Below are 20,718 nucleotides of genomic sequence, written 5' to 3' on the forward strand. Positions count from 1 at the left end.
TTTGGTACAATGACTCTGTGTATTCCTTCCATCTTTTCTTGATGCATTCTGCATCATTCAATAATTTGCCCAGAGAATCTTTCAATAATGAAAGTCGAGGGTTGAATTTTTTCTTCAGTTCCCCCAGTTTGAGAAATGCTGACCGTGTTCTTCCCTTTTGATTTTCTAACTCTAAACAAAAGATACTAATTTCTAAATAACTTACCCAGTGTGAGAACAGGCAAAAAGATATCCCACAGATGCTAAACCGTTAGATCAAGTTGCTAATAATATAAACAATGTGAGCAGGCAACATTTACATGAGCACAAAATAAAGGCAATTGTGGTATCTGAGATTAAATCGGTAAGTGATTTCATTTCCTTTGGTGTAGCAAAATAATGGGACTCCTGGTGTGGCGCTGTGGGTTAATATGCTGGACTGCAAAGTTGATTTGAACTGCAAGGTCGGTGGTTCAAACTCACCAGCCGATCCTAGGAAACCCTATAGAGGGTTGCTATGGGTCAGAACTGATTCGACAGCACTTAACAGCGTTAAAACAGTAGCACCTTCCAGTCAGGATGTGGGACTGTAAATGAAGCATCTGGCTCCTGTAACTCTCCCCTGATCTGTAGGGAAGGCCAGGTACTGGAACGCCTACAGGCTGACACACACCAGGCTTGCGCGGCAGGTTTCACCACCTATATGTATTTTACAATGACTTGTATGGGAGTTCAGACTTGTGAAGGTTAATGGACTGTCTCATTTGGCAACAGTAATTTATCCAATGGTCCAAACCAGAGAAGCAGATACAAGCCTGAGTCCCTGACTCTTGCCCCTTGGCCTGCACCATCATCTCCACCATCATACAGAGAAAGCAGCCACTCTAAAAGGTCGAGCGCATAGCACTGTTTATATTTCCCATCTCCATGGAAACCTGCTCCCAGACCTCCTCTGAGGAGTGACTTCCAATTGTGTTACATTGAAAGTGTCTTTCTGACATGTGAAATCCTGCTCATTAGAACTGAGCAGAGACTAGGAGACTCATCTAAAGAAACAAATAATGGCCACATGCCAGAAACGCTGTCTCCTCCCACCCTGCTACAAAATATACTAACATCATTAAAAATAGTAAAATTAATAAAGCTATCCCTAATTTTCTGTGTTTATACAAAACACCATGCCTTCTAATACACAATTATATAACTTCTCAAAACCTACTCAAACAAGGTGATCAAAACAATGTAATACTCTTCTGAGATAAAGTTTTCAGAGAAATTATAAACAGACACTTGCTCGAAGTATTAAAAAAGCAAACTTGGACATTTTTTTATATACAGTCAGTGTCTTGCCGAACTAGAAACTGGGATAACATAGTGTAGGGTTGCCTTGGGGTTTTAAAAATTACCCATCACACAAACAGAAACCATTCAAGGAGAAAATAGTTGCTGTTGATTCTGTCTCATGGGAACTTCATGTTATGTTAGAGTTAAAACTGTGTGTGCCACAGGGCTTTCAAAGGCTGATTTTTTCAGAAGCTCACCACCAGGACTTAGGAGATGTCTCTGGGCAGACTTTCAGTTAGTAGCTGAGTGCATTAGTCATTTGCACTACCCAGAGATTCCATCACAGGGAGAGACCATGAGAAAAATGTGGCCACTTCTTTTAGCTTTCTTAGTATAACAAATGGAGTCCTGATGTGGTGCTATGGAATAAAGCACTGGACCAAAAGGTTGTTTGAACCACAAGGTCGGTGGTTCAAACTCACTAACCACTCCTTGGAAACCCTACACAGAGTCGGATTCATCTCGATGGCACTTAACAACAATGGCACTTATAAGAAACAAGATCTGTGTGCTCTTTCAAGAAAATATAGTCCCTGTTGTGAATCCCTTGGGTGGTTTTCTTAGTTGTGTGGAGTCCTGGGGTGAGGCTGTAGGGTAAGCACTGGACTACAAAGTCAGTGGTTCAAACCCACCAGTCACTCCTTGGAAACCATAATACAGGGTCTCTATGAGTCAGAACTGACTCTACGCACCTACCAACAACAACGTGCAGACAGAGTTGGTAAGAAATACTGAAGATGAGTAAAAGGTGCTCGGTCGCTTTCAACTCCTATAAAGGGTGCTCTACTCACTTCCTCACAGGAGAAGGATGAACTGGTTTTACAAATCACCTCAGTTTTTTGCACTAAGATTTACCAAGAAGCTTGTCGTTAAGTGGTATTCTGTACAGGGTTTCCAGGGAGCAGCTGGTAGAGTTGAATCACCAACCTTAAGGCTAGCAGTCCAGTGCTTATCCTACAGAGCTGCTGCTGCTGGTGGCGGTGTCCTGTAGAGTTGATTCCGACTCATAACAACCCTGTATAGGGTTTCCAAGGTTGTAAATTTTTACAGGAGCAGAAAGCCTCACCGTTTATCCCTCACAACAGCGGGTAAATTTGAATTACTGATCTTTCATTTAGCATAGTAATGCATAATCACTACACTATCAAAATTTAGATGAACCCATGCCTTCTGTGGCAGAAAAATAATTATAGTGAAATAAGTCAGAATTGAAATAAAGTACTACACTCGTGGAAGCAGCAGTCAAGAGATCAGACGACGTATTGCATTGGGCAAATCTGCTGCACAGGAACTTTTTAAAGTGTTGAAGAGCAGAGATGTCAGCTTGAGGACTAAGGTGCGCCTGACCCAAGCCATGGTATTTTCAATAACCTCATATGGATGCGAAAGCTGGACAGTGAATAAAGAAGATCGTAGATTGAGTTGTGGTGTTGGAGGAGAATACTGAAAGTGCCATGGACTGCCAAAAGAACCAATAGATCTGTTTTGGAAGAAGTGCAGCCAGAATGCTCCTTGGAGGCCAGTATGGCTAAGCTTCGTCTCTCATACTTTGGACATATTGTCCAAAGTATGAGAAAGATGGATGTCATGCTGGGTAAGATGGAGGGTCAGAGAAAAAGAGGAAGACCCCCAACGAGATGGATCAGCCAGGTGGCATCATTGATGGCGTCAAGTGTGGCAGCGGTGGTGAGGTTGGCCCAGGATCGGACATTGTTTCGTTCTGCTGTGCATGGGGTCGCTATGAGTCGGTTCCGACTCGATGGCACCTGACAACAACAACAACAATAAGAACTACATTCTAGTTAAAGTTCTTTCCCATGCTGATTGAGTAATCTGTGGCCATTAGCAGCCTCAGTACCTTTGTCTGTAAAACAGGGTAGCAATGTCAGCCTTGGATACCTCACAGAGTTATTATCGAGCACAAATGAGTCAATTCACACGAGAATGCTCCAGCCGGCATGCTCAAGTACGTGTATACATCATACACCCGGGAAATGCAGATTCTGGTTCAGTAAGGTCTGAGAGTCTGCATTGCTATTAAAGTCCCAACCTCCCTTAAAGGCAGGCCAGAATACACTCACAAAAAAACCCAAAAATCATTGAACACATTCAACAATCATCTATACAATGAAATGAATATTTTTTAACTTGTATAGAATTTTCTCCTTAGTGAATCAGTTTTTAAAAATGATTGTTTTTGTTGTTAATTGCCATGAAGTCAGTTCTGACTCGTTGTTGGGAAGCTCTGTCGAGTTCGTTCTGAGACCTGGTGACCCTGTATAGTGGTTCCCAAGAAGAGCTGGTGAGCTTTGCAGTCCAGCATATTAACCCACAGCACCAAACCAGGACCCTTAGTGACCCTGTATTGGGTTTCTGAGGCTTTACATCTTCAAAGAAGCAAAAAAATCTCATCTTTCTCTCAGGGTGACTGGTGGGTGTGAACTGTGGACCTTGTGGTTTGCAGTCCAGTGCTTATCATGCTATCCCCCTCAAATTCTCACCAAAGACGAATTCATGAATTCTTCTAAATACACTCTGCAGAGCTTGCGATCCCAGTCATCTGTGATGTGGCCCCCATACATGATCTCACCAAAGAGGTACCGGAGGTCTTCCCATGGGACCTGGTAAGAAATTATAGGAATGGTCAAGTATCTGCCTCAGGGTGCAATTGGGGCACAAGGCCCTTTAAACCATAGGGCTTGCTAGCCTCCCAGAACTCAAGCATTTCAAAGAGGTTCAGAATTTGCCTAGGATTCTGTTTAGAACAGCTCGGGAGAATTATTTTCAAGGTGTTTTAATATATACAGTGAAAATTCACTACTACTGAGCTTATTATGCAGATTTTAAAGCAAACGGAATCGTCCCAGAAAATTTTATGCAGGGAAAACTTTTATATTACAAGGGTCATGCAAAAATCATGAGAGGATATTGGCTCAAGGGCTGTGAGTTACTATGTATTTTACTTACTTGATTTGTATCTGTTTTTATGATTTCATTGAGGAAAAGAAAGAAAAATCCATACAATTTGAATTCAGGGTGCATTTAGAATTACATCATTTTCTAAAAGACTAAGCAAATGCATCCCTTTGCCAGGACGACTTGAGGACTCGGTTTATGGCATGAGCGGACTAAATGGCTGTTCTATGAGTTGTAACTAATGGCTATAGGATGCTTTATTCAAGAAATCACTGGGTCTCATCTTTATTTGGCTTAGCAGGGTCTGAAGCCTCTCTTTGCTACCCTTTAGCTTCCTCTGGGTTTGCAAAACATGCCATTTTGTGACGAAGCCTTTCCAGACGGGAACCTTTATATCCTCAGGGGCAGTGCATGCCTCCTAACAGTTCAAGTAAAAACTTAATTATAGCCTTCATTTGTTACATGATGTGACAGAACAGAACAAGTAAAATGACTTCAACTATTTCAATGTACTTACTATGAGTTTATTTGAATTTGAATAAATGAACCTCAAATATGTCTTTCTTTTACACTGGTTTGATGTGAATGAAAAAATCAAGGAGAAATGACTAGACTGAAATACGCTTGCCCTACCACGCCGTCCACCGAGCTGAGCGGATGGGAGACACAAAATGCTTAATTTGATTTCCCTTCCTGATTACATTTAATTAATGTTTGCTGTACATGTATCTCTTTCAAGATTTTAATCAGCTAGGAATCTGTGCTATGCAATAACTGATCGTCTTGCACCAAATCTTGACCTACTTTGTATAAATAACTTCTTGAAAGGAGTATTTTGTGCAATTTGTGTCTATATATTAATGTAATTCCCAAATCCTGGAAACTTGCTTTGTGATGTATGATAAGTGATTTAGGTCAATACCTTGGAGGGACAGGAGAGAAAGTTAAAAACCTAAAGCTTATGTTGACTCATGGACACCAGGGGGGCAAAGCAGAAGAATGATTCAGTTGGCCAACTGGGGTTACCAAGTTTCAGAATGCAGAGATGGAAAGAACACAAGTTTCAACTTCCCTTTTTCCCATTTCATTTCTATCTCAGTTGTGCGCCGGAGTCAGAAGAAAGAGGATAAAAGCCCTAGTCTCAGTCTCATGGGCACAATATAAAGGGATTGAATAAAACTATTAAATGGTTAAAGAGCCCTCGTGTTGCAGTGGGTTAAGCTAAGTGTTGGGTTGCTAACCACAAGCAGTGCTTCAAACCCACCAACTGCACTGTGGGAAAAAGGTGAGACTGTCCGCTCCTGTAAGGATCTAGAGTCTTGGAAACCAAACTGATCAGGCTATCCTATGTTTTTTCTACCCAGGAGTGTTATCGAAATCAATCTTACGTGCAACAGCATAAACCAAACTTGGTGAGAACAACACAAAAATATTATCACTATTGTTGTTAAGTGCTGCCAAGTCAGTTCTGACTAACAGTGATCCTACACAGGGTTTCTGAAGCTGTAAATCTTTTCAGAAGCAGAAAGCCTCTTCTTTCCTTAATTAGCAGCTCGTGGGCTCAAACCACCAATCTTGTGGTTCACAGTCCAGTGTTTATTCTAAAGAGCAACTGCACTTCTAATTATTATTGTTGCTAGAATGGTCAAAAATATGCTCAACATAGGTAGATTTACTTTACTGTAATAAATATGAAAAATGATAGAAATTAAATAACTTTTTTTGGGAAAAAAAACCCAATGTTATATACCAAGTGTTCATACTACTATAAAAGTAAACCACTTGTGAAACTTGAGAAAATATTGATAACTAAAATGGTGGTAATAATGGTTATCAAAACAACCATTTATACTTGAAGGGTTGTTGTTGCTCTTGTTAGGTGCTGTTGAGTTGATTCTAACTCATAGTGACCCTATGCACAACAGAACAAAACAATGCTTCATGCTCTACCATCCTCACAATCGTTGTTAAGCTTGAGTCCATTGCTGCTCCTACTGTGCCAATCCATCTCATTGGCGGTTTTCCTCTTTTTCACTTAACTTTTACTGAACCAAGCATGATGTCCTTCTCCAGGTACTGGTCCCTCATGACAGTATGTCCAAAGTATGAGAGATGAAGTCTTGACATCTTGGCTTCCAAGGAGCATTCTGGCTGTAGCTTTTCCAACACAGATTGGTTTGTGCTTCTAGCAATCCATGGTACTTTTAATATTCTTCTCCAACTCAGAGGCATCAATTCTTCTATGATCTTCCTTATTCACTTTCTAACCTTCCTATACATTTGAGGTTATTGAAAATATCATGGCTTGGGTCAGGCAAACCTTAATCCTAAAACTAATATATATTACTCTTGAACACTTTAAAGAGGTCTTGTACAGCAGATTTGACTCCTTTGATTTCTTGACTGCAGCTTCCATGAGTGTTGATGGTGGATCCAAGCAAAATGAAGTCTTCGACCACTTCACTCTGTTCTCCATTTCTCATGATGTTATTTACTGCTCCAGTGGTGAGGATTTTTGTTTTCTTTACATTCAGGTGCAACCCATTCCAAATAATGTTTATTCTAAATCCTTTTTGCTTTTAGCAAGCAAGGTTTTATCATCTGCATATTGCAAGCTGTTAATGAGTCTACCTCCAATCTTGATGCCACTTTCTTCTTCATATAATTCTGATTCTTGAATTATTTCTTTCACCATACTTGTTCATACAGAAAGATTACAACCCTGGCCCACACCTTTGTGGTGATTTTGAACCATTCATTGTCTCCTTATTCTGCTTGAATGACTAGTCTTGTTCTATGTACAGGTTCCTCATGTGGAATATTCATTCTTTGCAATGTGGTCCATAGTTTGTCATGATCCATAACTCAAAAGCCCTTCCATAGTCAATAAAACACAGGTTAACATCTTTCTGGTATTTTCTGCTTCCCGCCATGATCCACCTGACATCAGCAATGATATCTTTTGTTTCATGTCCTTCTTTGAATCCTGATTGAAACTCTGGCAGTTATCTCTCAATGTAATGTTGCAGCCATTTTTTAATTATCTTGAGCAAAATTTTACTTGCATGCAATATTAATGATATTGTCTGATGATTGTCACATTCCGTTGAGACACCTCTCTTTGGAATGGGCAAAAATCTGAATCTCTTCCAATCAGTTGACCACGTTTCTGTCTTCCAATTTTCTTGGCATAGTTTAGTGAGTGTCTCCAGTGCTGCCTCAGTTTGTTCTTTGCCAATGCCTGGAGTGCACCTTGAACTTCTTCCTTCAGTACCTTTGGCTCTTGGATCGTATGTTACCCCTTGAAACAGTTAAACATCGACCATTTCTTTTCGGCACAGTGACTCTGTGTTTTCCTTCCATATACTTTGGATGTTTTCTGCATCATTCAGTATTTTACTCAAAAAATCCTTCAGTATTTCAAGTCAAGGCTAGAATTTTTTCCATGTTTCTTTTACCTTGAGAAATGTTGAGAGTATTCTTCCCTTTTGTTTTTCTAACTCCAGATCTTTGCACATTTCATTGTAATATTTGACTTTGTCTTCTGGAGCTGCCCTTTGAAATGTTCTGTTCAGCTCTTCTATTTCCTCATTTCTTTCATTTGCTTCAGCATCTCTACACTGGAGACCAAGTTTCAGAGTTTCTTCTGACATCCATTTTGGTATTTTTTTTTCTTCTTAATGTGCTTTTGCTTTTTCCTGTATAATATTCTTGATGTCCTCCCATGATTCTTCTGGTCTTCAACCATTAGTGTCTAATGCATCAAATCTGCTCTAGTACACGAGCTGTGCTTGTGGATGGTCTGTTCCACAGTCTTCCCCTGCCTTGTTTTGTCTGATGTCCTAGAGCTTTTCCACTGTCTCTTTCCACATATGTAGTCAATTTGATTTCTGTGTATTCCATCTGGTGAAGTCCATGTGTATAATGGTCTTTTATGTTATTTAAGAAAGTTATTTGCAATGAAGAAATCTTGCAAGATTCTATCGTGTCATCTCCAGCATCATATCTATCAAAGGGCCATATTTTCCAACTGATCATTTCCTTTTTGTTTCTAACTTTTGCATTCCAGGCACCAGGAATTACCATTTTATCTTTATAAAATGTTTGATAAATTTCAGACTGAAGAACTTAGTAGAATTCTTCAGTTTCATCTTCACTGGCTTTACTGGTTGGTGTATAAATTTTGAATATTAGTGGTATTAACTGGTCTTCCTTGTAGCTGTATGGATACTATCCTATCATAGACAATATTGTACTTCAAGATAGATCTTGAAATGTTCTTTTTGATGATAAATGTGAAGCCATTCCTTTCAATTTGTCATTTCTAGAATAGTAAACCATGTGATTTTCAGAGTCAAAAAGATTAATATTAGTCCATTTCTACTCACCAATGCCTGGGATATCAATGTTTATGCATTAGATTTCATTTTTGACAACCTCCAATTTTTCTAGATTCATACTTCATGTATTTCATGTTCCTATTATTTATGAATGCTTGCAGCTATTTCTCATTTTCAGTTGTGCCCCAGTGGCCAATGAAGTTCCTTTTGGGACCTCTACTCCATTCACGTCATCACAGTCAACTCTACTTTGAGGAGGCAGCTCTTCCTCAGTTGTATTATGAGGGCTTTCCAACCTGAGGGGCTCATAATCCAGCACTGTGTCTAATAATGATCTGGTGCTATTCATCATGTTTCAATATTTAATAGTCTGGTGCCATCTGACAGTGTTTCACTGCTATGTACATGGCTTTTGGTAGCTAAACATTCCAAAGCAGTCCACTTCTTCTTCTTAGTCTGGAAACTCAGCTGAAACCTGTTTATCCTGGCTGAGACCCTGCCAACATTAAAAATATCAGTGGCATAGCTTCCAGGATCACAGCAACATGCAAGCCACCACCCTTCGACAAACTGACAGACGAATGGTTTCCAGAAAGAATTACACACTTGGAATACATCACCTGACTGGTTTTGAAAAATGTATAACAATTTGAAGAGATTTAGCTTATTGGACAGAGTTACCCTTAAAAGGATTAAAAACAAGGAAATTCTTAGAATGGTTCTTCTTTTTTGAATCCAACCTTTAGGTTCCTAAGAGTTTACATTAAATATTCTTAATGAAGCATTCTTATCCCCATCTGTAAAATTCATTTTAGCGATGAAATAAAATCATTCCTCTACTTTTAACTTCAAATCAAGGGGACCATTACTGAGAAAGTCACAACAAGGTGGCATCCTTAATACATAATAATGACATATGCAGGAAATGCACCATTATTTATACATGTGACGCGCGGTAAATTGCTTCCATCATCAAAACTAATTGTAGTGATTATTAATGCAGTGTTATGAACTGTCAGAATTGCTGTATGTAATTACATTTGTGCAAATGCTTCATTACCTGCCTAATGAATCTGGCATATATGCACATGTAAACCACTGTTTTTGTTAACATAATGAAGGACATTTTTTTTTGGCGGGGGCACTAAGCTGCTGATGTGGAACTGGTTTGACCTACGTTAAGAAGTTCAAGCATCCACTACTGGGAAACCTTTGATCTGGTTTATTTTCACACTTGGCAGAAGATGCATGGGTGGTGTCAGCTATTTCAATAATAGCTTCAGAAGAGACATTATGGCCCATTTTGATAGCACCCAAGGACTGACAGATCCAGTCCACTCCTCAGAAGAGGTTATCTGACCACTCACACTTACGTTAGGATTTGTTTCTAAATAGTTGTAGAGGATATTGGCACAAATGGTGAGGTCTCCCGAATTGAAGGGATAGCTGCGGCTCCAGCCCTGGGGGCCAAATCGTAGTCTCCCAGCAACACAGGCATGGAAGTAGCACAGAGAAAAGAGGATGCTTTTAAACTCCTGCTCCTTGGAGCAAATTTCAAGTGTTTCCTGGGAGAGAAGAAAAGAAATGTTTGATTATCCTTTGTACAGTTTCCAAGGGATAGGGTCTGAGTTTTCAGTAATTGAGTAAAGGATTTTCAGCAAAATATAGAACAGAGCTAGCACTCACTTTAAGCCTGAGCACATATCCTATCCACCACCTGCCAGACGTATTGCATTAGGCAAATCTGCTGTATATGACCTCTTTACAGTGTTCAAGAGTCAGGAGGTCAGTTTGAGGGCTAAGGTACTCCTGACACAAACCATGGTATTTTCATTTGTCTCATATGGACCATGCATAAGGAACACCATAGAATTGATACATCTGTGTTATGATGCAGGAGAATATTAAAGAGACCATGGAACTTCCAGAAGGACAGACAAATCTGTGTTGGAAAAAGCACAATTAGAATGTTTCTTAAAAGCCAAGATGGCAAGACTTCATCTCTCATACTTCAGACATACTATCAGGAGTGACCAGTCCCTGGAGAAGGACATCATGCTTGGTAAAGTGGAGGGCCAGTGAAAAAGAGGAAGACCCTCAGTGAGATGGAGTGGCACAGTGGCAGCAGGAATGAGCTACAGCATAGCTAGGATCGTGAGACTGGAGTAGGACTGGGCAGTGTTTCATTCTGTTACGCAAAAGGTCACCATAAGTTATACTGACTCGATGGCACCTAACACCAACAGCAACAACCTGCCAGTTTGCCCAAGTGTGGTGATTTGTGTGTTGCTGTGATACTGGATAAAGCACTGGACTGCAAGACCATTTGAACGGCAAGGGTAACGGTTCAAATTCATCTGCTTTTCATTGGAAACAATATACAGGGTCGCTGAGTCAGAACTGACTTGAAGGCACTTAACAACAACAATAGTGGAAGCCAGCAGGATTACCCATTGTGGATAGGTTTTAGCAGAGCTTCCAGACTAAGAAAGACTATTTCCCAAAATTAGCCATAGAAAACACTGGATCACAACAGAATATTGCCCCTTAGAGGCTGGAAGATGAGTTCCCTAGGTTGGAAGTTACTCAGAGTACACAGCAGTCAAACCAGCAACTGTGAAGATGATGCAGGACGTCACATGGGCAACGTCTTGTTCCATTGTACACGGAGTTGCCTGTATCAGAGCTGATTCAACTACTGACAGCAACAGTTTATCCAGTGAAAGTATAAAGGGGACCATCTATTAGGCATTTGCCAGTCTACTGATTTGAGGGAAATCTTTTAATTATGCTTTAGTGATTCATAAGAATGTTTCTATACTCACTAGAGAATAGACGACTCATTTTGGCTAGTTGTAACACTGCTTGACATTATTTTTTCTCCTGTACATTTTTCTTTATAAATTAATAGATGTCAACCATCTTACCTTCATCACTGTGACAGAATGCTAACTAACCACAGCTGACCATCCATCTCTGGTTCCATAGTACCAGAGATTAGCTGAACTCATCGTCACCTATTGGAAGATTGTTTCTCAACCTCTCTGGAAGGTAGATGTGCCATATGACAAACTCATTATCCTTATAATGTGAACAGAACTGATGTGTGTATCATGTCATTTGCTTAAAAGGAAATTGCTTTCACTGACTAAAGGGTAGACACATCTAGCTTGCGTGATGGGGAAGACAATATAGAAGCAAAGGGAGGTTGGCAAAAGAATGTTGAAGACAGGTGAAGACACAGGGAAGTATGCAAGGGTTACAGAGGAGAGCGGTAAATACACACAATCCTGGAACAACAGTGTTCTGTATGTAGGTACATGGACAGACATATAGGCTGAATCAGTATAGGAAGGAGAATTGGATTATACCCACAGATACATGAGGCTTTGAAAGAGAATGTTTGTACACATGCATTTACCTTGACTGCAAACACAAAGATGAATGTGGTGGAGCACACAGGGGCCAAAATGATGAAAATGTCTTTGATATTATTAAACATCTTAAGGCAATGAGTTCCTCTGCCTGGGGGCTCAGAACCATAGTCTCAGGGGACACCATGGTTAATTGGCATACCATAGTCCACAAAGACAATCTTCTACATCCTACTTTGGTTAGTAATGACTGTAATCTTAAAGGCTCATGAGAAGCCATCTAAGCTGCAACTATTGGTCTCTCCATGTGCAGAAGAAAGAAGGTGCTTGGAATCAACTGGCCCAATGGACCCATGGGACCATGTGAACATCATTCTCCATGACTCTGAGACCAGAAAAACTAAATGGTGCCCAGATACCACTACCAACTGCTCTGAAAGGGATCACATTAGGAGGATAGAGTGGAGGAAAATGCGGAACAAAAGTAAAATTTATTTTTTTTAAAAAAGGCTGGACTTACTGGTCAGAAAGAGACTTGAGAAACCTGAGACTATGGCCCTGGATCACCCTTCAGGTCTGGAAAGGAATTCATTCTTGTGGCCCAATTTTCAGCCAAGCAGTAGATCGGCATAGATGGGGGACAACAATCCTAGTAAGGTATGCTCACCATGGAATGGTCAATCATTGAAAATCAAAAGGCCAACATTTATCTAAGGACAAAGTTGAGAAAGGATGGAAGGAGGGTGGAATGGAAACAGGAACCCCAGGGAGGAAGTGGGATAACTGTTGTTTCATGGAGGGGATTGCAATCTTTGAGATGAAACAAAGTGTATCATTTATTGACTACAAAACTGATGATATTCTCTGTAAACTGTCAGTTAATTCACAATAAAAACGAATATAAAATAATAAAATGAAACAACAGAAAAAAGAGACTATAATATCTCTTGTCCCACATTTGTGATAATGCCACAATTGATCAGTGGGTTCAGGTGATGTCACTCTTGATCACTTCATTATAAAGGTAAGTCCAAAAGTATTGCTACAAAACCATAGAAATTTTTATTAAGGAAATATATCAAAATGTGAAGCCATTGTTTTCAACATATCCTCCATACAAGTTTATACACTTTGGAAGATGGTATTCTCATCTCTATAGTACTGTAGGATGGAGTCCTGATGTAGCATTGTAGGAAAATGGACTCCTAATTGCAAGGCCAGCAGTTCAGACCTACAAGTCACTCCTTAACAAATTCTATATAGGGTCGCTATGAGTCGGAACTAACTCATCAGCGCTTAACAACAATAACAACAATGGTGTATTTTAAGAATTGGCCAGCTTACCACAAGGTTGAAGTTTCAAACCCTTCAGCCACTCCTTGGAAAACCTATATCGGGTTGTTATGAGTTGGAACTGACTCAACAGCACTTAAACAACAAAAGCACTTTCCCCAAAGAATTCTGCACTCTTCAATTTACACCACATCACAATGGAAGTTTTAAAGTCCTTAAGGGACTCAAACCAAGTTCCTTTTCAATATATATTTTTTTTAGTTTGGGGAACAAAAAAGACGTCTGATGGGACAAGATCAAGGTTGTAGGTAGATATGATAAGGTTTCCTAATGAAATCTCAGAGGGCAGCCCTTTTGAGCCTTCAAGAATGAGTAGATACATTATTATGATGAAAAAAAATTCTTCAGAGAAATTTTCCTGGCCTTTTGCTCACGAACGCAGTTCTCAATTTTCTGAAAACTTCTTTTTAATAAGTATCTGTGATCATCCTGTGTCCTTAGAGAAAATATATCAAGATACCCCTTTGGGATACCCAAAACAGTCATCATAACTGACCTCTCTACCTTGAATGTAAATGGCCTGGCCAAGCAGATCCTTTAGAAGCCACTGTTTTGATTGGATCTTTTTATATTTGAAGATGCCCTAACAAGACTAAGACTAGTGCATTACTGAAAGAATACATCTACAGCCATCCACTGACTGCAGAGATCTATTTGAGCATGTTTTTGTTTGTAGTTTAAGTCAGAACATTTATGAACTAGAATCCTTGTAGCAATACTTCTTGAGTTACCCTTCTACAGTTTCCTATAAACTCTAAACTAGTGATTTTAGTAGCCCCTGACTAAGGAGATTGCACTAATGGAGGGATCATTGCCTAGACCCATTATTTTATTGTTGTTAAGTGCTGTTGAGTCAGTTCTGACTCATGGAGGCCCTGTATAGGGTTTCTGAGGAGTGACTGGTGAGCTTGAATTCCCGACCTCGCGGTCCAGTGCATTCTCCTGCAGTGATGATTTTCTAATTATATTTTTCTTTTAAAATCTATTACGTGAAATTATTCTAAAAAGAAATTTACATAAACTATTCAGTTATCCCGAAATATACCTTGTATAGGGAAAACACACACACACACACAAAGGGAATTCTTACCCTGGCTGGTACTCTTCCCTTTCCTGTGGGCTAGAAAGGACGGTGATTGGGTAACTCTGGAAGCCATGAGTTAGGTATAATAAAGGAAGTACCCCACCAGTCTGGATGAGTGGATGAGCTCATGGAACAGACCTACCTATTATGTGTTAGAAAAACAAGCTTCTACCCTGATCAAATCATTGTATTTTTTCTTCTCTGTTCCAGTAGCTGAGCCTTGTATAGCCAATACAATCACCACAACACATGGTTTCTCCTAGTGAACTAAAGTGAAATGCATTGTTGGTATAACAGAACAACATATGGGATATTTGAAAATATAAGCCCTGTGAAGTTTCCATGAAAACACACAAGGAAAGTTGAGTCCTGGCATTCTACATTGATAGGTTATATTATAACACTAAAAGGGGCAAAACAGCTGCCTAATCTATGGTTTTATTCTTTCTCAGATTTGGCAATTATCTGAAGGGAAAAAGGAAAGGAACTTCACATTGACCACTACTTCTTTGGCTGGCTGTGGGTAGAAAGGGAACATAAGTCCAAAACTGTACCTTCCTGCCTTAGCCTTTAAGCTGGTTAAACTACAGCCAGTCCACATTGACAATGGATCCAACATTTTAACCATTTTATAAAAGTACATTTAGCACTGTTAGTTAGGAGTTCAGATCTGGTCTTCCAGAGAACTTCTGGTATAAACCAAGATGGGATTTGTTTTTGGGGGGTTTAAGACCAGAAGAGCTTTTCAATTCTTTCTGTAGTGCCTCCCATCAGAACTGAGGGATCCCCACAAATATATTCCTGAATTTACCAGGTTGCTTAGAGTGCTGTTGTTAGGGGAAGTTGCGTCAGTTTGGAATCATAGCAATTCCAACAAAGCACTGTTTGCTCTTGCGCTATCCTCACAACTGTTATGTCTAAGCCCACTGTTGCTGCCACTGTGTCAACCCAGATTGCACACAGTACAGATCCAACTAAGTCACTTGTTGTTGTTGACTGCCAGGAGTCAGTTCTCACTCATAGAGACCCTGACTAGGGTTTCCAAGGAGTGGCTGATGAGTTTGAACTGCCGACCTTGTGGTCCAGTGCCTTAACCCACAGCACCACAGGTCATTCTAAAACACTAAGGCATTTTAAAGTCATTTACGAGGGTTGGAAATATAAAAACATAAAGAAAAAAATTTTCTATAACTAACCATCAAATAAAAGACAAGTCTGTGCAAGAACAGGGAAATCATAAAATTGGAATTAACCTTAAAATACATATATTAAAATATATTATCTTTAGAGATGAGAAATGTCTAGGAGGTCTACTAGAAGTTACCAAAATTTCATCTAAGAAGTCCTTTAACATCTTTAATTATACATACTGTACACAAAACAGAAGGAGCTCTGGTAGCGTAGTGGTTACTAGTTGGGCTGCTAACCTCAAGGTCGGCAGTTCAAAACTACCAGCCATTCCGTGGGAGAAAGATGAGGCTTTCTGCTCCCATAAAGATTTACAACCTCAGAAACCCTGTGCAGGGTCACTATGAGTCGGAACCAACTCTACGGTACTTAACAACACACAAAACCAACTACCACTTGTCTGTCTGTCAGTTTGTTGTACTGTGGTGGCTTGTGAATTGTTGTGATTCTGGAAGCTTTGCCACCGGTATTTTAAATACCAGCAGGGCTACCCATGGTGGACAGGTTTCAGATGAGCTTCCAGATGAAGACAGACTAGGAAGAAGGAGTGACAAACTATTTCTGAATATTTTAGTCACTGATACATTGGACATATTGTCAGGAGGGACCAGTCACTAGAGAAGCATATCATATTTGTTAAGGTGGAGGGTCAGAGAAAACTAGGAACACCCCTAGCAAGATGGATTGGCAAGGTGGCAGCATCAATGGGCTCAAGCTTGGCAACAATTGTGAGGTTGGCCCAGGACCGGGCAGTGTTTTGTTCTGTTGTACATAGGTCACTATGAGTTGGTACCAACTCAATGTTACCTAAAAACAACAACTTACAAAATTGAAGAAATTACAATAACTAAGTACATTGATCAAATTTTATCTTTCACATAACTGATTTGATTTTATTCTCAGTTCTGAAGGGGGGACAAAAAACCCCACAAGCCAATGCCCATTTTATTATGCTTTGATGATGCAACTTCAGTTATAGGAAAATATGAATCCAGCTTTCCTAATAAAAAGTCTTAACCTATCTACCTACCATTCCACATTCCAGGTCAATGGTATTCATACAAAGCAATGAGGAGAAAGTTAATGTCAGAAAATATAAAACAGCATTGCAAACAGAGAACCTGCATCTGCATATTTGTTAACATACCTATATATGCACAACCACCAATTTTACATGAACAATTACCAATTACTTGTTTCTGCCTGCAAATTTTACAGAAAAACAAATCTCCCTTCTTACTTGGAGCTCTGGTAGCATAGTGGTTACAAATCGGGCTATTAACTGCAAAGTTAGCAGTTTGAAACTACCAGCCATTCCACAGGAAAAAGATGAGGCTTTCTGTTCCCGTAAAGATTTACAGCCTCAGAAACCCTGTGCAGGGTTGCTGTGAGTTGGAACTGACTCCACAGTACTTAACAACAACAACATTCTTACTTTAGAAAACAGCTTGGTTATATGGGTGTTAAAGGAAGCAGAACAGTATTTCTTCATGACAACAATTTCAAGAGGCAAATGCTACTGAGCTGAAAGAGATGCAGATGGGCACCATGCTACAAGAGACCTCCTTATCATACTTAGAAAAATATTCTGGAATGCTCAGGGAATAACAAACTACATAAAACAAAGTTTGTTCATTTTGAATAAATATACCAAACATTAAGGTAGAGTCTCATTGGGGGGAGGTAATTAAAAATACAGATTAAGTATGATTTGAAAGTGAACCCAGGTAAAACAAAAACACCCAAACCCATGAGTGTAATTCTCAGTTGAGTGGGTACCTGCGTGACAGGAGCAACTAAGACTCATTTACCTAACACAAATGGGCATCCGAGCAGATCATATTTACCACCCTCTGACCATACCATAGGCTTCAACAAGATAAGGCCATGCAGCAACACAGAACCCCTAGAATGATATAAGATTTGGGAAAGGTCAATATTGAAATGCCTCTTCTAGAATGTCATATCCTTGATACTTGTAAACAGAGTTGGGTTAGTGTGCTAGACTGCAAAGTCAATTTGAACCACAAGGGTGGTGGTTCGGGCTCAGCAGCTGTTCCTCAGAAACCAAATACAGGGTTGCTATAGGTTGGAACCAACTCGACGACACTTAACAACATGCGAGTATATGGCTGTCCAACACAAACGTACCCTTTCCAGCCTCTCTTGCAGCTATGTAATGCAATGTGACCACTTTTGACCAATGAGGTGAAAGTAGAAGTATAATATTTTAACTTGTAGGTGAAGTATCTTTACACATTCTCCCTCTTTTCTTTAGTTAGATTTGCCAAATGTTTATCAATGTTAACAATCTTTTCAAAGAACCAATTTTTGTCTTGTTCATTCTTTTGTATTGTTTTTGAATTTATTTCTGCTGTAATCTTTATATTTCATTTATTTTCTTGTGAGTGTAGGCTTACTTTACTGGTCTGTTTCTAATTGATGGAGATGTTGTGTTAATGTGCTAATTTTGGTTCTTTCTTCTTTTTGGATGTGTGCATCTATTGCTCAGTACTGCTTTGGCTGTGTCCCAAAAGTTTTAGTATATATTTGTACTTTCATTCTCATTTGAGTTAAGGAAATTTTAAATTTAGTTTTTCACTTGTTCTATTACCCAGTAGATTTTAAGCAGGGCATTATTCAGTTTCCATGTATTTGATTTTGTTTCCTTAATCTTCCTATTGTTGATTTCTAATTTTATAGCATTGGGGTCTGAGAAGATGGTTTGTAGCATTTTGATGTTTTTACATTTATTGAGACTTGCTCTGTGGACTAATATATGGTCTATTCTGGAGAACGTTTCCTGCACACTTGGGAGGACTCTGTATTGTGCTGCTGTTGTGTTGAATGCTCTGTATAAATCTCTAAGGTCAAGTTGATTGATTGTATTATTTACTCTGTGTCTTTGTTGAATTATTTTCTAGTTACTCTGTTCATTTTTGATAGAGGTGTATTAAAATCTCCTACTATTATTGTAGAGTTGTCTCTTTCTTTCTTCAATTCTATTACAGTTTGATTTATGCATTTGGAAGGTCTTTTATTGGAAGAATAGATATATATTATGGTTATGTCCTTTTGTTCAATTGACACTTCAATCATGAGATAATGTCCTTTTTTGTCTCTTATGATGGTTTTTACCTTAAAGTCTATTTTATCAGAAAGTATTATTGCCACTCATGCCTGTTTGTGATTTACATTAACTTGATATATATTTTCCTTCTCTAATTTTTAATTGTACCCTTCAATACCTCAGTTGGTAGAGGACTATTGACATGACATGTGTGGATGTCCTTAGATTGCTGGTTCGATTCTGGCTTGAAGAAGTGCCTGATCTTTATACCTGGAGGCCTGGTGTGGCACTGAAAGACATGCACTGGACCTCAAGCTTGGTTTGAAACTCAAGGTTGGTGGTTCAAACTCACCGGCCATTCCTCAGAAAGCCTATACAGTGTGGCTAGAGTAGGAATCAACTCAACGGCACTTAACAATTTTTTATCTATGTTTGTATGTAAGCTGTGTCTCTTGTAGGAAGCATCTTTAAAGGAAAGTAAACATTTTTCCTTTTTCCTGTTTTTTGTTTCCTCTTTCATCCCATTGTCGGGAACATTGATGTGAGGGCTGCAACGCTGGCAGTCACTTTGAACCATTCTACAGATGGCAGAAGAGGAATCTATAAAGGGCTTGACTTGATAGCAACTTGGTGGTTTTGAGTTTTGAATCACCTACCTCCAGCTTTCTCCTGTGACAGAAATAGGTTTTTATCTTCTTCAAGTCATGGTTATTTTTTGCTTCTTTATAATCTAACTTCTAAAAGACCACTAGGAACCTGTTCGTAGATAGTGAGGGAGCACAGGGAGACAGGCTAATGCCCTGGAATGACACCATCTCAGTAAAAATCACCCTTTGTTCCTGGCAGAATAACAGGTCAACATTCATAAACTACTTCTAAAAGTTAACTTTTCTTTAGAGTTTTTTGTTTGGTGGTTAACTTTAGCTAAAAAAAAAAAGTTTGATGAAAGGTCTATTTTGTGAATCACTGTATCTTTACTTTTGATATTCAGGATCAAACTCTCAACTGGGAAATCCATGCATAGACTTCAGGGCTATCTGTGAATCAGTATCATGATATGCAGTGTCTTCAAAAGTGGGCCATTTACCTAGGGAGAGTATTCATAGTTTTATCAGCTTCTCAAAGGAATCCTTACTCAGTAGATTGAAGGACAACTGGACTGAAGGATAATTGGTCATGTAATGCTCAGTGTTCATGAATAAAGACTCTTGAGCAAGTTGGAGAAACCCTCTCTAAACATATCAAACTCCCCCCTTATATAAACTTTGGGAAAGAGCTTGCCAATGTCAAACATTATAAATGCCTGAAAATATAAGCAAAAACAAAAATAAATAAATGCCAGTGACACTGGTGGTGCAGTGGGTTGAATATTGGGCTTCCAACTGAGGTCGGCTGTTCAAACCTACTGGCCATTCTATGGGAGAGAACTGAGTCTCTTTGGTTCCATAAGGATTGACATACCACCTCAGAACCCATAGGGAGCAGTTGTATTCTGACCCACAGGGTCTCTATGAGTTGAAGTCAACTCAATGTCAGTGGGTTTGGCTTCTATACTTCATAAGAAAGCATATTTAAAACATTTAATAAATTCAAATTTTTAAAAATGCCTTTTGTTTACATAGTCTACTATGTATACATAGGCTACAAATTACTCAATTATCTAATGAAATGATTAGCTGTATTCTTCAATACTATTTACTTAGGTGTTGTTAAGTGATGTAAAGTTGGTTCCAACCCATAGCAACCCTGTATAGGGTTTCCGAGGAGCAGCTAGTGAGCTTGAACTATGATCTTGCCATTCAAACTACCTTGAAGTCACCTTAGCCAGAGCATTAGGCACACCAGGAGTCCAGCACACTCCATAGAGAGAAATCTGTCGTAATAGGAGACTGAATATCCATCACTAACCTGTGCATTTCTTCTTTAAGGCTCAATTCTCTTAATGAGAGTACCAATTACTCCAGATTTCCAAATTTAAAATTTTAATTATTAAACGGAAGATTGGGAACACAAAGCAATAGCAACAAAGAACACGGAAAGCTTGGATAAGGGTTTAAGATACAAAAAAAT

General features: G+C 39.2%; 1 protein-coding gene across 1 annotated transcript in view; it reads right to left on the reverse strand.

Moving 5' to 3' along the window:
• The window catches only part of DNAH11 (dynein, axonemal, heavy chain 11), a 436,577-nt gene that overhangs the window by 26,826 nt on the left and 389,033 nt on the right, over positions 1 to 20,718 (reverse strand). The window contains 2 exon segments of the mRNA XM_006832223.1: positions 3,825 to 3,944; positions 9,953 to 10,144. Of these exon segments, the coding sequence (XP_006832286.1) occupies positions 3,825 to 3,944; positions 9,953 to 10,144 (312 nt within the window).

The sequence above is a fragment of the Chrysochloris asiatica genome, unplaced genomic scaffold, assembly GCF_000296735.1.
Source record: "Chrysochloris asiatica unplaced genomic scaffold, ChrAsi1.0 scaffold00006, whole genome shotgun sequence".
Classification (NCBI taxonomy): Eukaryota; Metazoa; Chordata; class Mammalia; order Afrosoricida; family Chrysochloridae; genus Chrysochloris; species Chrysochloris asiatica.